General features: G+C 40.3%; 1 protein-coding gene and 1 long non-coding RNA gene across 7 annotated transcripts in view; one reads left to right on the top strand and one right to left on the bottom strand.

Annotated features, from left to right (window-relative positions):
* The window catches only part of ABCB10 (ATP binding cassette subfamily B member 10), a 33758-nt gene that overhangs the window by 13237 nt on the left and 4590 nt on the right, over nucleotides 1-15931 (bottom strand). For all 6 annotated transcript variants that reach the window (XM_053298416.1, XM_053298425.1, XM_053298409.1 and 3 more), the window contains exons 2-7: nucleotides 14119-14319; nucleotides 11956-12158; nucleotides 10762-10896; nucleotides 9200-9346; nucleotides 7556-7691; nucleotides 5644-5739 (exon numbers count right to left, since the gene is read on the bottom strand). In XM_053298416.1, coding sequence (XP_053154391.1) covers nucleotides 5644-5739; nucleotides 7556-7691; nucleotides 9200-9346; nucleotides 10762-10896; nucleotides 11956-12158; nucleotides 14119-14281 — 880 coding nt within the window. In that variant the 5' untranslated portion in view covers nucleotides 14282-14319. The remainder of the gene's footprint in view (nucleotides 1-5643; nucleotides 5740-7555; nucleotides 7692-9199; nucleotides 9347-10761; nucleotides 10897-11955; nucleotides 12159-14118; nucleotides 14320-15931) is intronic.
* On the top strand, nucleotides 323-7562 carry LOC128345855 (uncharacterized). The gene is made up of 3 exons (XR_008316668.1): nucleotides 323-473; nucleotides 6216-6346; nucleotides 7342-7562. It is a non-coding gene; the product is annotated as an uncharacterized LOC128345855 (long non-coding RNA).

Below are 15931 nucleotides of genomic sequence, written 5' to 3'. Positions count from 1 at the left end.
TTTTGTGCTCTTTTTCTTACACTTCAATAGATTCCATTGCCACCACCACCCCACCTGTTAAATTTGCTAAGCATGATTAATTTCAGTTCTGTTGCTTTCTTCCCTTCATTGATTCACTGACCCTTAATTTGGTTACTCCCCTACTCTTTCTTCACAAATCTATTAGTTTGCCTAGTCCTTTAAAATGGTCAATTATCTATTATATATATTCTCCTGGGTGTGCCTTGGAATGTGCATCCCAGCGCCCAGCTGATTGGCTGGGCCTGGGCGGCAGACAGGCCTGATTGGCTGAGGTGCACCCAGAAGGATTGGTCACCATGGCTGCGGCAGGCCTGGCTGTAGAGGCCAGAAGCAGCTATGGGCCGGGCCCAGCCCAGCCCAGCCGCAGAGGTGGGCGGGGGCAGACGTGGCAGTGGAGAGGAGAAGCGGCTGGGCCTGGAAGTGGAAACTGAGGCAGAAGGTTGGGGGAAGAGGTAACCACTGGCCCCAAAGAGCACACAGATGCTCTGTGCAGGGTCGGCTAGTTATTATTATATTAAATACTGTTACTATTATTTCATTGTTCCCATACAAGCACTTGTGCTCTCTTGCTTATACTTTGATCTGGTTTCTCTTGCCCCTTTAAGAATTATATAATTAACTTTTGTACTGTTGCATTCTACTTTTCTCTGGTTCATTCCTTGCTTTTGCAGTTAAACAAGTTACAAATAGTTGAGCACTCTTGTGCTCCTTCCAATTGATTCCCTTTCCCCTTAAAATTTGATGAGTAATTGATTTTAGTTGTTTTCTACTTCGAGCAGCTGCATAAGCGGTCGGCTCTCTTGCCTCTTGGTCAGTTGCTGTGGCAAAGGTAGCAGGATAATCACTGCACATGAACTGACTACACCTAAGGAGATGGTTGTGGCAACATAAATATATTGCCGGGTTAACCACCTCCCCTTTTCTCCACCCTCTTTACTCTTATAGAATATCTGGCTAGTACAGAATACTTTCCCATCTATATAGAGTACTTTTTGCGGTCTTTCCTTAAAAGTAGTACTTTGGGAGTAATTTTGAGGGTAGTAGGGATTCATCATCCTGCTCTGACTGAGCAGTACTGTTCTGTCAGTGGCAGCCCTACCTTTAGGTTGTAGTAGCTGCTCATTTGTTCTTCCATCATGTGTACCTTTAACAGCTGCATGAGGTGCAGCCATTCAACAAGCACATCTTCCTTCAGTGTGTCTCTCTGCTGGCTTCATCTCATTTTGCACCCAGAAATGCAGGCAAACTCTCAGTATCTTTTCCCAAACATCAAGCTACTCTGCTGTCTTTCTTTATAGTTCTTTTCCCTGCTCAGCAGCACCTTCCCCAGCATTCTGGGGCTTCAAAATGCTTCAATTGACTGTTGCTTCAAAATTGGGCGAATTGTATAACTCTAAGCCTTAGAGTTCCCCGGCTAGGTATGCTTGGGTGTTACTTGCTGCTGCCTTAAAGTACCAAGTTCCTAAAAAAAAACACACAAAAAAAAAAAAAACAAAAAAACCCCACCACCATCACTGGTCTTGAGCTAATTGCTTAAATCTCAGCATCAGTGTCTTTTACTTGTAAACAATAAGTATTACTTCGTTGCTTTGAGCTAGTTTGTGCTGGTATTCTTGTCTGAGTTGTTTTAGAAGCCCTGATCTGTAGCAATTAACTGTACTTCATTTAAGCTCAGGTCCCAGTACAGATCACTTCTTTCTTCCATTTAAGGGAAGGATGTCCATTGTTTCTACTCTCTGTTTCCATTCTTTGTTTAGTTGCCAATTTCTATGCCAAGAGATAAGTGAATGGCCCAGAGTCACTTGGTGAATTTCATGGATGAATGGCGACCAGCACTTAGGTCTCATCAGGCCTTGTCCAGCACTGACCATTACATCACACTGTCCCCATTCTACAATTGTTAAGTTTACTCAAAGGTTTTTGGTAAGGAACTCGTTAAGTCCATGAACTTTGAAAGTCCATATATATTGTGTCAACCGGATTACTTTTATTTATTATTTCATTAAAAATATTTATACCCCACCCCTCCAGGACGCTACTGCATGGGGAGGGCTCACAACAGTGGAGTAGAATCAACGTAAAATGAAGGTGATAAAATTAACCAAATGCAGTAAACAGGTGGGGAGTCAGGCTAAAACCATAATCAGAATTAAGTTCAAATTATAAGTTATTTTAAAAGCTCTCAGTTGTTCAGTAAGAATTAATCAGCCTACTTTCTTTTCACTGTCTGGATTAAATTTGGCAAATTGAGGTCCACACGTTAGATCTCTTACGCCTCAAATGTTCATGTGTCCACCATCTTGATCAGGGTGGATGTCATCATTATACTGTACATATCTGTTGATGCACTCACTGTACTCATAAGAGTAGGTGAGGGGAGACTTCCCCTAGCAGTAGCCATGCTGGTTTTCCTTCAGCGAGGCTCTTTTTCAAGTATCAACAATTTTGTCTTTAAGTATGCTTGCCATCAAATACCACTGATTGCCATCAAACAATCAAAATTTTTTAGGATTAACACTGGTTGCCTTCCAAACATTTCATAATACAACCTGGCTTTTATTGCTGGGAGACCAGTATTTTACATTTGGATTCCTTGAATTCTTTTGGTAAATACCAGCTGGCTTTTGGAGAATTAGTTAATATGATTATTTAATTGAATTATTTCTTACTATTTTGAACTTTGTTCTTATTAAACTGGCCAGTTTTTTCTGGATCTTGTCCTGAAAAATGCTTATTTCCAGGGAATGATTGGTTGGTATCCTCCACTGTGAAATCAGAGACATAAGTCTATTTGGCTTCTTTGCTATCTCTCCCCAACAATCCTTTCAGGGGCCAACCACTCTTGTATTAAGTAATTATTATCCCTATTGGCTAGGAATTTTATTGCAGAGGAAGTCTTCTTCCCCTATATTTGCTTGAATTTGATGGTGCCTTCCCAATTAGTTATTTGGCTTAGCCATGTGTTATCTCCTACCAGCGGTTACCTATTTGGGACTATTCCAACTCTGATGCTGCTGCTGCTCCAAAAAAATATAGGAAGTACACCCAAACCATTCCCAAAAATGTTTAAGTTAGGATGTTTTTCATCTTCTGACACTTCTTCCTTTAAATCTCCCCTGTATGATTGATTATAGTAAGGAGCATTTTCCCTTCTAATGATATAGCTAAGATTCGGGTTTTCTGCTCTTAATTAATAGTCTTCCTGAATTTAATAGTCATTTAAGTCAATTAACAGGTTGGGTTTGGTCTCTTATTATTTTAGCGTGAATCGACCCAATATCTGTGGTTATTTGTAGCGGCCCATCATCGGTCCTTATATTGCCCATCTCACGCATGCTAAATTGAATCACACCGTGGTCTGGTTCTGCATTCTTACATCCAGCATTAGTTTTTGGCATACTTCAGGTTTGGGCTTTAAAAGTTGTGCCTAGTTGTCCAAGGTACAGTTAATTTGTACTTTTAGATACTTGGCTTATCCTTTATTGGAATTTGGCCCCCACTTTTATTTCCTATGTTATCCAGTTTGATAGCTTTGGCTCCTTGCGGGGGATTAGCTGCTAAGGTGGCAGATGATTTCTGGTGTATTAATTGTCGAGGCCACAAGCAATTAATTCTGGGATTCCTTTTGGGAATCTCGGGCAATATAGTTGGCAGCTTTCACCTTTCTGGCTAACAAACGGGTTATTGATTTCATAAACTAACTGTAGGATGCATTGTGAATTCTCATTCACTCTGTTTCTCAGGTGTCGATTTCCCTTCTGTGATTCAAAGCGCTAGTCTTTGGCATCTTTCAGGTTTAAGGTTAAGGTTGCGACTAACTGTTTCAGGCTGTTGGTTGCGCATTTAGATACTCGGATTATCCTTCACTAAAATTGCCTTTTTTATTTCCCATTTATCCAGTTAAGTAGCATACTACCACCTGGGTGGGGGGGATGAGTTCGCAACATGGCAGCTGATTTCTGGTATGTCAATAGCCTAATCTACACATAATTAATTCTGGGACTTCTCACAGATTTTGAGTAATTAGGTTGACAGCGCTCGCCTTTTTTGTCTATTCAACGGGTTCACGGATTTTAACTAACTGTAGGGAGCATCGTGATTTCTTGTTCACTCTGATTCTCAGGTCCAAGCTCCCCGCTCCCCACACTGTTGCAGCATTATTGATGGTGGGTTATGAATTGCTAATTTCTTTGATTTTCCAATTTCAGTGGTAGTCTTCTTCTTCTCGTGCCCTGGTCAGTCAAGTTTGAGACCAGGCATAAGTACCAAGCTGGGCCTCCTTGGTGCAGCCGGAGTAGACTGACGGGACATTTTGGAATTATCAGAAGTCTCTTCACACCCATCTTCAATGGGCATATTGGCAATACATGGGATCTCACACCTGTTGGGAATACACCTGGGCAGGAATGATATTGTGTTTCTATGTGAAAAGCCTTAATTTTGCAAGCAATCATTATTCCACACCCCGATATCAGGGTGTGGAATGAGGCCTTATTTCTGAGGGATGGTATTCACCTATCTAATCAGGGTAATGATTTGTTTCTTTGGGACATAGAGCGGGACATTTGTAGAATTCTGGCGGGGTGGGGTAAGCCGGACTAAACTGAGGTTTGCCTGACTTTTGTGGCTGATAAGTGCAGGTTAGTTTAAGTGTATTAACTGGTGTTTGACTAGAGGACCATTTAATGGTGAGTAGGTAAGCCAAGGAACAGCCCTCGCGGGTTTTGCGGCCCTTGGGCTCGGATCCACCCCTACTCAGGGGCAGGCTGGCACCCACCACTCAGAGTTTTGCAGCCTGACCTCCAGTAAGGTTTCACCCCGTGGCTGTTATGATGTCCAGATTCAGTCCGGGCGGAACTAACACCCAGTCTGTCACCTGGTTGGGCGGTTGGGCGGTCCTTCGTATGAGGGGTTGGGCGGTCCTTCGTATGAGACTGGCCCTTAGTTGGGGTTACCACACTCTGAGTTGTCATGTCTCACTGCAGGATTTGTATTAACTAAATTAATAAAGTGGCCCTAGTTCATCCAACTATATGTTTCTTGTCCTTATTGGGGCCTGGGGTGCAATGCATGAGTAGGGTAGTACACTTCTTCTCTCTACCCTGCATTTGAAGATTCACTGCTTCATTCAAAGCTATCATTTAAGCTGTGAGTTTTCCCATCAGCAGCACTATGAGCAAGCCACAACCACATGTGATAATGTGCCAAGTTTATAACTGGGCGTGCTACTGGACAGCAGAAAGTAATTGTCCCTCCTTAGACACTGGTGCACACTACTTATCTTGCTTTGCCAATTCCACCAACACCCACTTTGTCTTGATCTTGGATTCTTTTGTTTTCATCTGTGATTAGTCCTGCACTGCTTGGCCTCTTCACCTCAAACTTGCAGAAACATTTTGTCCCATCCATCTCTCTTCTTCAGCTCATGGGAGATACACCTAAACTGTCAGTCTTTAAGGTGCCACAAGACTCCTTGTTATTTTTGCTGCAACATGTTTTAATCTCTTACAATGGGGTGATTTCTCTGTCTCTAGTGAGAAGTTGTTCTAATGCAAGAAAATATACACTTTATTTTGACTGTTGTCAAACAACTGCCAACCGTTTATGAAACAGAGATCATACCATCAAAAGGAAGTTCTGGCTTTCTATCAATAAGTTCCCATAGACGTCCTCCTGCACCTAATCCTTTCATTAGCTCAGAGTAGAAAGAGCTTAAACCTAAATAAGAAAAAACTTTTGTTATGCATGAAGAGGAACACGTAAGACAAGGTTGTTTGTCCTGAAAGAAGCTGGCGTAACCTCCGTTACTTAAGGCCTTTTCAAATTACTCTGTGAATGCATAACTTGAAAAACAAGTCTTGCACATTTGATATAATAAGCCCTGCCAAACTCTCTTTTAAACAGGAGATTTGAAACAGCGAATTTGTACAGTTAAACAACAGTAGAGTCAAATACAATAATGCTCTTGGTGGAAAACATTGACATCCAATGCAGGAGAATAGTGTTTCTCCCACTTACTTATAATACCTCCAGCTAACCACTATACTACACGTCAGGATTGCAAAAATTGATTCTATTTCTGTTGTTGCTGTGGCTTGTATTCTCATCCCATAATATTATTCATCTTTTTCTGAATATCTGTGGTTGGGTGTGGGGTTTTTTGTTTGTTTGTTTGTTTTTTGTCGTTGCTACAGGAGAAAAGTGCTTTATCTATTTAACACTACAGACAGCAAATGAAAATGTTTCTATACAGTTCCAAGACATTTCCCTCCTTAATAAAAGATGATGGTGAAGATTAGAACTGATATTTTGAAAAGGGATGTAGGTATGTATAAATGAACTCATACAACTTTTAAAGTATTTTTTAAAAACATGATGAAAGGGTATGCTGCTTAACCCTGACAAAACTGATGAGAAGAAACATTTGAAAATGGAGTTTATGAACCAGAGAGAAAAATGGCATGTGGGGGAGGAAGTGGGGACTGCAACTCAGACGTAGCCCTCAGGCAGGTGGGGAATACCCATGCATGGTAAAACTGTAGTTGACACACTTTCTGGTGAAATAACCTGAAAAACTGGTTTGTATGGTAGCTCACAGCACCTCAGAGAAAGATACATCTAAATAGCAAGTATATATTGACATTTTATCTACTACACATAATATGGTACATCTATATGAGCTTTCAATAGTCAGGACAAAAAGATAACAGCTCCTTAAAAATAATTTTCAAAATGGCAAAGAGAGAAGAATACAGCGTTGGTCAGCAATAATGTGGATGCTGCATGCCCGGACTCCAATTGCATTATATAGATCAGCACTGCTGTATACCATTCCAGGTAGGGCTGGGAAAGACCCGACTGAAATCCTGGTGTTCCACTACTAGTCAGTGTGTACAATACTACACATACACACAAACACACACACACACACACACACACACACGATGCTCTCTCTCTCTCTCTAGTTCTGCAAGTAGAAAAGTTGGATTCATCAGCTTGTATACATTATGGAAATTAAGCAGATTTGTGTGTGTGTGTGTGTGTGTGTGTGTGTGTGTCTTGCTTTGAGTAATTTACTTGGCCACTGATTCTATTTTGCACAATTTCTTCTGGCGTTGCTAACAATGAAGTGGGATACATAATTATGCAGGGCACTGAAATCTTGTCCTGCTGCACCTCTGACTTCCAAGATTTTGGCAGGAACACCACACATTTTCAAGCATATATTTGCAACCACAGGAGCTAGAAATGTGCTTTAAGGAAAACAAAGTTGAGAATTTTCAGAAGCTAAAATTTTGTGACCAATACTGTATTTTGCAGGTTTTCTATGCAAGTATTTTAAATAGCGCTTCCAAGAGCCATTCATCTGGATTGCCTTCAAGCCTTTCAAAAGCAGCAATTCCCCAACAGTAGTTCTGGTCCTACTATCAGATTACAGTAATCTTGTGGGTAGGTCACCATACCAGTAGTACTGAACACTTGCTTATGCTATTTCACATCCATTATTTTAGAGAGTACACTTTATGATCCATACCTGCAATGCTTACTCCGACCCAGAAGGCATACATTAGGAAAGAAGACAATTCGCCAATAGTCATGTGGGCACTGCTCATCAGTAATCCTCCTTTGTACAGGACAGAGAGCACAATCAAGTTCCCAGATAGACCTGTCTAATCAAAAAGGGAAAAGGAACATTTGTTTTATTATAATTATGTAAAGCAGCACCTGCAGAATTGCTCTCATATTCAAGCACATTTATCAGAAAATGTCTCATTCTTTTTGCTATGTAAACTACTTTCAGAATGTTATGTTGAAAAGTGGCGTATAAATAATAGTAATAAAATCCACACCTTCTGGCCTAAAACAAAGTCATGTGATATGCTTGGGTGGGGGGTCGGGGGGGAGCACCCCCAGTATCCAGAATTAATGTCTGAAATTAAATTAAATTAATAGCCAAAATTAATGTCTGAAGGTACTACCACTTTCATCTACATTATTTTGAGAGATACAGTCGGACAAGTGCAGCATTTAGTATAGAGGGGCATGGGAGGGGCAACAATTCAAGTACATCAATATAGCTAAGTTCTTAAGCCATGTTTGGGACCCTAACTTTAGCACTTTAAGTACCAAAGGCCTGCTAATCTAGTAGAACAAATACTGGCTTGGCTCAAAATGCACCTCTACTTGCACAAGGGGACAATTTTAAGCAATTCCCCCTTCCTGCTGTAGTTTCCCATGGCACATCCCACCCCATTCCAAAGGTCCTCCAGTTCTCAGAATCAGCTTTCTGGGGAAATATAAAGAGTTATAAAAATGTACTCCTAATAAAGACTTTGACCAAGGTCCTTCAGAAACATATAATTAGTGCCCATTTATGTTATAAGCACAAGGAAACTCATATTTGACCTAACTGTTAAAGGGAAATTGCTGCCATAAAAATGCAATATTTAGGTCTGAATTTTCATTTGATATCAAACTTCAGGGAGTTTAAGAAGCAGTATGGAAATTACCTAGTAGGGCAGCTACGAGCAAAGATATTCTCAAAAAGTGTAGGGCCCCTGCGAACTGAGCAAAGAGGCATTTTTAAAAGTGGTGATTCCCTTTATTTAGCAGGGGGGAGAACAAGTGACCCTATCCATCCCCAGCACAGCATCCCTCCAGTGGCTATTGCTGGTGTCTGTCTTATGTTTCTTTTTTAGATTGTGAGCCCTTTGGGGACAGGGAGCCATTTTATTTATTTATTTATATCTGTGTAAACTGCTTTGGAAAATTTAGTTGAAAAGTGATATATAAATATTTGTTGTATTGTATGATTGTGAACCAATGCCATGATTGTGAATTTATTGTGAACTGCCAGAGATTTTGTGAACCGTCCAAAGACACAAGTTTTAGGCGATATACAAGTGTGTTAAATAAAATAAATAAATTTTTAAAATGATCACAACTAATGCAACAAGGAAATCCCTCGCCAAGGAAAATGTGGTCCATGATCATGTAAGCCCCAGAGGTGTCTGTAAACTTCACAATGTTCTTAAAGAACATTATTTGCAGTATGATCGCTTATAGATGGGAAATGACCATGGTGGAGAGTATGTCAAAATCACATTCTCAGAACTCAAGAAAAGGCCAGCAGCATTACGAAAACACTGTGTATTCCTCACCTTCTTCATATACTTACTGCTCCAAAGAATCCTGCTCGAGCGACTGCTTCTTTTTTGGCCAACTGTAGCACATAATCAACTTTGTTCCTATATTTCTCCATTTCATTTAACTCTTGTCCAAAAGCTCGAACTGTTCTTAAATTTCCAATCCGTTCATCTGCTAACTGTAGTAATTAAAAATAAATAGTACCAGCAGGTTTGCATTTTGGTATGCTTGCAAAGTAAATCACAATGACTTTTGTTAGGTTGAAATGCAATGTTTACCGTATTCTGTAAAGAAGATGCTGTAAAGCACATATCCAAAAATTTGGAAACAGTAGTTGGGCAGGAGGGAAGGAGAAGGAGGGTGCAAGGTTTTGTGAATATTGTTATTTTAAAAGATATCAGATATGTAATTACTTCAATAAGAAAAAAAGGCAAAACTGTTTACCAAAAAAAGGAATGTCTTTCAGATTCTTGTCACTGCATTTAAGTACAGTCACTCCTCGCCAACTACGGGTTTCCCAGTCACGGGTTTGAGTATCAGCGACTGGGAAATTGTGGCAGGTCACGCCAGCTGCGACCTGAATATCCAGTTTGGTGAGGTTTTTTGACAATTTGCCCCCCACCCCATTTCCGGGGATCAAGGGATGATTTCCAGGGGTCGGGTGATTTTCAGGGGTTCCCCTTCATTCTTCTTACTGACTTGTGGTGATTTGGGGAGGATTTCTTTTACTGTATTTTGTGGTCCTTTTGTGCCTGTGATTCCCCCAACTACTTTGCCATTTATTTCAATGGCTCGTCAACTGCAAATTCACCAACCATGAGGTTTTCCTGGAACAGAACCCTTGCGGTTGGCAAAGGATGACTGTACTATATATAACAACTGAACTATATCTGCTAAAGTATTTCTGTAAGTTAGAAGCACTTAACACCATGAGACAGCTTAAGAGGCATGTCTGAACTTCTACCTCTTCAGTCCAGTGTAACAGGGAGCTGGAACAAAGGTTGAAATAACACCAGTGTAGCGTGATGCCTGGGCCACTACACTGCAGCACAGGTCACCAAGGGTGAGTGGACAATGGCACAAAGTCAATATAGAACCACACACACAAGGTGCCAATGCAGTCATGCCTTAGCTTTACAGTAATGTTTAAGAGACTTTACTACTACGAATATTTATATATCGTTGTTGTTTTTTTAACAAAAATGCCCAAAGCGGTTTACATAGAGAAATAAAAATAAAATAAAAATAACTTTATATATTGACCATGATGCCTGGAAAAAAAGCAATAGGAGAAATTATTATATACCATACTAAGAAGAAGAGGACATGACTTCCTGGCTCAACCTTCACTTCCAGTTGAAAAGTGGAGGATTTTTTTTTAATAGCTTGCAACATCCCTGCTACAGCAGTCTATTCCCACTGCCACCTTCTTTTCTTGAAATGAACCTGCATATCTGAATCAGATCATCCTGGGGGAATGATGTCACGGGGTTCCTATGGGTGGGATGTGTTTGGCAACAGGCAAAGTTCAATGTGCTGCAAAGGACTTTGCCCTAGATTTCAACATCTTTATTTTCCAATTCAAGAACTTACCTGTGTTGCATCTGCCAGAGAATCCTGTGTCATTCTAGTCAGTTTTCGTAAGTATCTTCCATAAATCACAGCTATGAAAGCCAGAGGTAGAACCAGACTCAGAGCAAATGTGGCAAGTTTGGGATAGACAAAAAACTAGAAGCAAGAAGAGCAAACATTTTAATACAATTAAACAGGTCTTGTAAGATCTACTATGGATGAGAGAAGACAAAAACTTAATGCAGCACATTGGCCTTCCATAACATTTTCTAGACTTGTTTTAAAAGTGTCATTCATTTTTCAGCAGCCACCACACCAGGGACTGAAATCTTCCAAAAGACACATAAATGTGTAATGTTTACTCTGAGTTAAGTCCCATCGTGTTAGTAGAACTTGCTTCCAGTTAAATGGAAGTCCAAACAAGTCACAGGCAAGCTAGGAAGTACTAAGGGAGAATATTTCAATTCTTGCTGTTGAATGATATAATTGCAGCCATACTGCTACTGTTAACACTCAACATGGATAGTATTTGTACTAAGTAGGCAGGTTACAGGAGCAAGCATTGGTACCACTCACTTTCATTAGCAAGCTCCACTCAAGTTGCCCAATGCAATTGCATCTCACGTCACACTTGATAGAGATCCTGCCAAACAAATGACGCAGTCTTAGCTATTAGATTATTGGATTCTCCCCCACACATTCTTCCCACCTCCAGTTATAAGGAGCAAGATGCTTCCAATGAATCTTATTGTAGCACACAGAAAGAGCAAAGGGCTGCAAAATTATCATACTTTCATTCAGTTTCTCATCCTTGCAATGTTTGGGAACCCAACCACTTAATCTATGTTGTGAAATGGAGGTGGGGGAGAATTATTTTTATAGTTTATATAGTGGTATATAATATAATCTTTGTTCTTTTAAAAACAACAACAAAAACAACCCTAAAGAGGTATGATATTATTCTAATGTTACTCAAGCGGTGAGGTGTGATCTTCCTTTAGGATGGAAAAGTACACTATTGAATGGTAGAATGTCAATCCTGATCCAAGCATAACTCTATCCACTGAAGCACATTGTCTTTCATTAGATATACTGTTATCCTCTACAAAGCACAACTGCATCACAAGAGGACTCTGGAATATCTTCACTCGCACCTTAAAGCACTTTAAATCTGCAGAAAACAACTACGGGAGAGAGAATCAAGGAGGGACATACCATCATCCCAACCGCAACGGAGGCCTGAGCCCCAGCTCTTAGCCCATCGGAAAGGTTTTCAGTGACAGAACGGCCCAAGAGTGCAGTGTCTGAAGACAAGCGATTAATCAACTCTCCAGTGCTGGCTTTGTCAAAAAACGCGACTTCTTGTTTTAACAGAGAGGAAAATATTGTTGTCCTCAGCCGTTTCACAATTCTTTGTCCTAGAAAGGTCAAGAAGTATGACAATTTGCAGAAGAGATTTTACATATAACAGTTAGCAACATCATCAATCCCCAAAGTTATATCCAGCAGATTCTGTATAGAACATGTGCTGGATGAAAATGCCATGCAAGGGATTAGAACAGTACTGTCTACTCTTAAATATTTGGACAAAAACCAATAATATTTCATAATGGTGCAATCACTGTTCTCTCTAAGGTGTGTGCATGCCCACAAGTTTTTGGATGTCTTCTCAGCAGTGTTCCCACTAAGGCGTGCACATGTGCATACACTTGCATTTTTTAATATCCACTCAGTTAATGTTAGATCCCGCTCAGGTTGAATCAACAAGGCCCCATTCTGAATGCAGGTGTGCACACACTGCCTTATATTGCCACCCAGAACAAAACTCATTCCGCACAGAGTTGAGAAAAATTAGCAAGACCAGTGGTTGCAATGTTCCATTTTTTCATTTTTAGTCTACTCTGCTATAATGAAAACCACAATAAAATTCAGACCTTAAAAAAACCCCAAAAATCCAGGCCACAGAAGGTAGCATCTCAAACTAAGGCAATAACAAGTTCAAATACTTAAGTAGATGATAAATTTAAACAAATCAGACTGGCCAGTTTCAAAATTTGTGTAATGACTGCAACTTGCAGTTGCTACCTTTTTATATTGCTAACCAAACTTGAGTAAAATATTTCAGGCTTTGCGAAAGAAAACATATACATTTCTGGTGAAAAACCATATATCCATATTTTATAGACACTGATAAGTTCATAGTAGACGGCAAGAGCAAGGACAGATAATCTTTACTCACAATTTAACACATGAAAGTGAACAAAGGCATGTTGACTTGCTCTCTCATAAACTGTATTCATTTATAAGATAAGAAAAGCCTTGCAAGATCAGGCCCAAGGCCTATCTAGGCCAGCACCTCTATCCCACAGTGTCCCACCAGATGCCTCTGCGAAGCCTACAAGCAGAAGATGATGGACTCCCATCACTCCTGCTGTTGCTCCTCTGCAACTGGTATTCAGAGGCGTACTGCCTCTGAACTAGAGTAACATAAAGCCATTAAGGCTAATAGCCAGTTCCCACAGATTCTGGCAAGGGATTCACTTGTGCCCCAAGTCCTTTCAGTTCAGTTCCTCTCCCCTGCCCCACAACTCAAAATTGTTTTAAATTTTGTACACCGCCTAGAGATGTACATATCAGGCTGTGAAAAGAGGTAGCCTATAGCCCTCAGACTGGTAGCCATTGATAGTCCTGTCCTCCATGAATTAATCTAAACCCCTCTTAAAGCCGTCCAAATTGATTGTATTTGAGCCATGGACTTTAAATACAACATGCAGATATGCCCCTTGAAGCTCCTTTTTAGTAACCAAGGAAAAATACTCAAATTCTAACCCATACTAGTGTTTATAGTATGGTACTATATCATACTTTTATGTGTTATATACTACTTTTGTACTTAAAACAACTTTTTGTACAGTCGTCTTTCGCCTATCGCCGTTTTCCCAACTGCAGATTTGAGTATGGGAAACTGTGACCGCCCCTCACCAAGAGCAACCTGAATATCCGCGGTTTGGTGATTTTTTTTAAATTTTGTTTTGTTTTTAAGGTAATTTAAGGGGTTAGGGGGTCATTTCTGGGGTCAGAGAGAAATTTTCAGGGGTCCGGGGTCATTGTTGGGTGCCAGGGAACTATTTTTTCAATTTTTAACCTTGTTTTTGGTCACTTTGCAACTGTGATTCCCCTAGCCCCACTTTCCCCATTGATTTTAATGCCTCATCTACTGCAAATGCACCAAACATGAGAATTTCCAGGAATGGAACCCTCATGGTTGGCGAGGGACGATTGTACTTATACGATCATTTGGCTGGAATGCTCTTTCTGCTATAATTGTTTAGCCCAAGGAGATAGATGATTTTACTTCTTCCCACCACCACCAATTACCTGCAGTCTGCATGAGGTAGACACGGGTTGCATTGGCAGCAGCACCACACAAAAATATTCCACTTAGCAAGGCACAGAGGTTAGACAGGTTTTCAGCAAAGTCACCAGTGGGATTTGTGTAAATGACATCAATAACTTTCCCCAAGAAAAATGGAGCAGACATGGTGATGACACTGGAAACTGTCAGAAAGCCAACAGCAGCTAGAAAGTCAATTAAAATAATGAGTTTTTACATTAACATTTTATCAAACAGTTCAGCATTTTATAGTTACATTTTAGCAGCCTATATAAACCATTCATAGTATTTCATCCAAGATTAACATACATAACCTTTGAAATATTTGCCCAAGGATCAACTGCAACATCAAATGGGCATGAAAAGCACAGTATTACACCCAATTCAAGAAAAGCCTGTAAATGAAAGATAAAATAAAGTGGTTTTCAGAAAAAGGCCTACTTCAGTATCTTAATGATAGGGAAACCACCCTATTTTTTGTGATAATGTTTTCACTAACCCACTGAAGCTACACATGGTCAATAATCTGAAAAGCCATAGAGCCAAATTGCTCTTTGTACACATCAGTAGGTTTATTTCAAGGATGAAGGGCAAACTATATTTTCATACCACTCTGCACAGAAGTACTCAGCTTGCTTCAAGCAGAAAACTCTTCCTTGTAGGAAGTTACCATTAGCAGTGTAAAAAGCCAAAAAATAAAATAAAATAAATAAAAAATAAATGCCTATGGTTTCTCTAGAACTGTTAAGACTTATTTACAACCAAATCAGATTGCTTTAGAATTGCTAGTTTAAAACTACACATATTAATTGTGCATGTCCATTTCCCAGTCTCTCTCTTTTGCTTTAAATAGCAGCACAGGGACACCAATCCAGATTAGGTCTACAGCAGATCCAGATCAGGCCTGCAGATTTATCCCTCCCCACCCCCCACCATGACCATTCTGAAGCTGCTGTTTGAAGCAGTAGTAGCTTCCCTCCCCAGGCAAACAGCTTGGGGGTTGGCGTTCATCAGGAAAACAGGGTAAGGGAAAGCTTTGAACCCATGCACCCTGTGCACCATGGTTGTGCTTCTGCGCTCGCTAGCTCGCTCGCCCTCTCCTTCTCTCCCTGTTTCTCTCTCACACACCCCACAGCTGCTATTTTTTTTAAATAATAATAATAATAATAATAATAATAATAATAAAGCACATATGATGTTAAGTGTAATTTGAAGTCTGTAAATTTCCAATAAAGCTTTCATGCTTTATTGGATAACAGATCTCTCAACAGTGTTGTTAATGAGGGCAGGATGCCTCCTTGTCTCAAGGAGGCAATTATTAGACCTCTTCTAAAGAAGCCTGCATTAGATCCCTCAGAGTTGAGCAATTATAGGCCTGTTTCCAACCTCCCATTGCTGGGCAAGGTAATTGAGAGGGTGGTGGCCTCTCAGCTCCAGGTGGTCTTGGAAGAAACTGATTTCTTCTTCTTCTATTCTGCTATTATTATTATTATTATTTTACATTTATATCCTGCTCTTCCTCCAATTAGCCCAGAGTGGTGTACTACATACTTGAGTTTCTCCTCACAACAACCCTGTGAAGTAGGTTAGGCTGAGAGAGAAGTGACTGGCCCAGAGTCACCCAGCTAGTATCATGGCTGAATGGGGATTTGAACTCAGGTCTCCCCGGTCCTAGTCCAGCACTCTAACCACTACACCTTCGTTGGAGCAAAATGTGGATGCACATCTCACTGAAAGAAATGCAACATGGCTGAAAGACATCCACCTTCAGAAATATTTCTGGTTGCAGGTATCTAA

This window comes from Hemicordylus capensis, chromosome 1 (assembly GCF_027244095.1).
Source record: "Hemicordylus capensis ecotype Gifberg chromosome 1, rHemCap1.1.pri, whole genome shotgun sequence".
Lineage (NCBI taxonomy): Eukaryota > Metazoa > Chordata > Lepidosauria > Squamata > Cordylidae > Hemicordylus > Hemicordylus capensis.
Note: the sequence above shows the minus strand (reverse complement) of the source record. Positions and strands in the feature narration are given on the sequence as shown.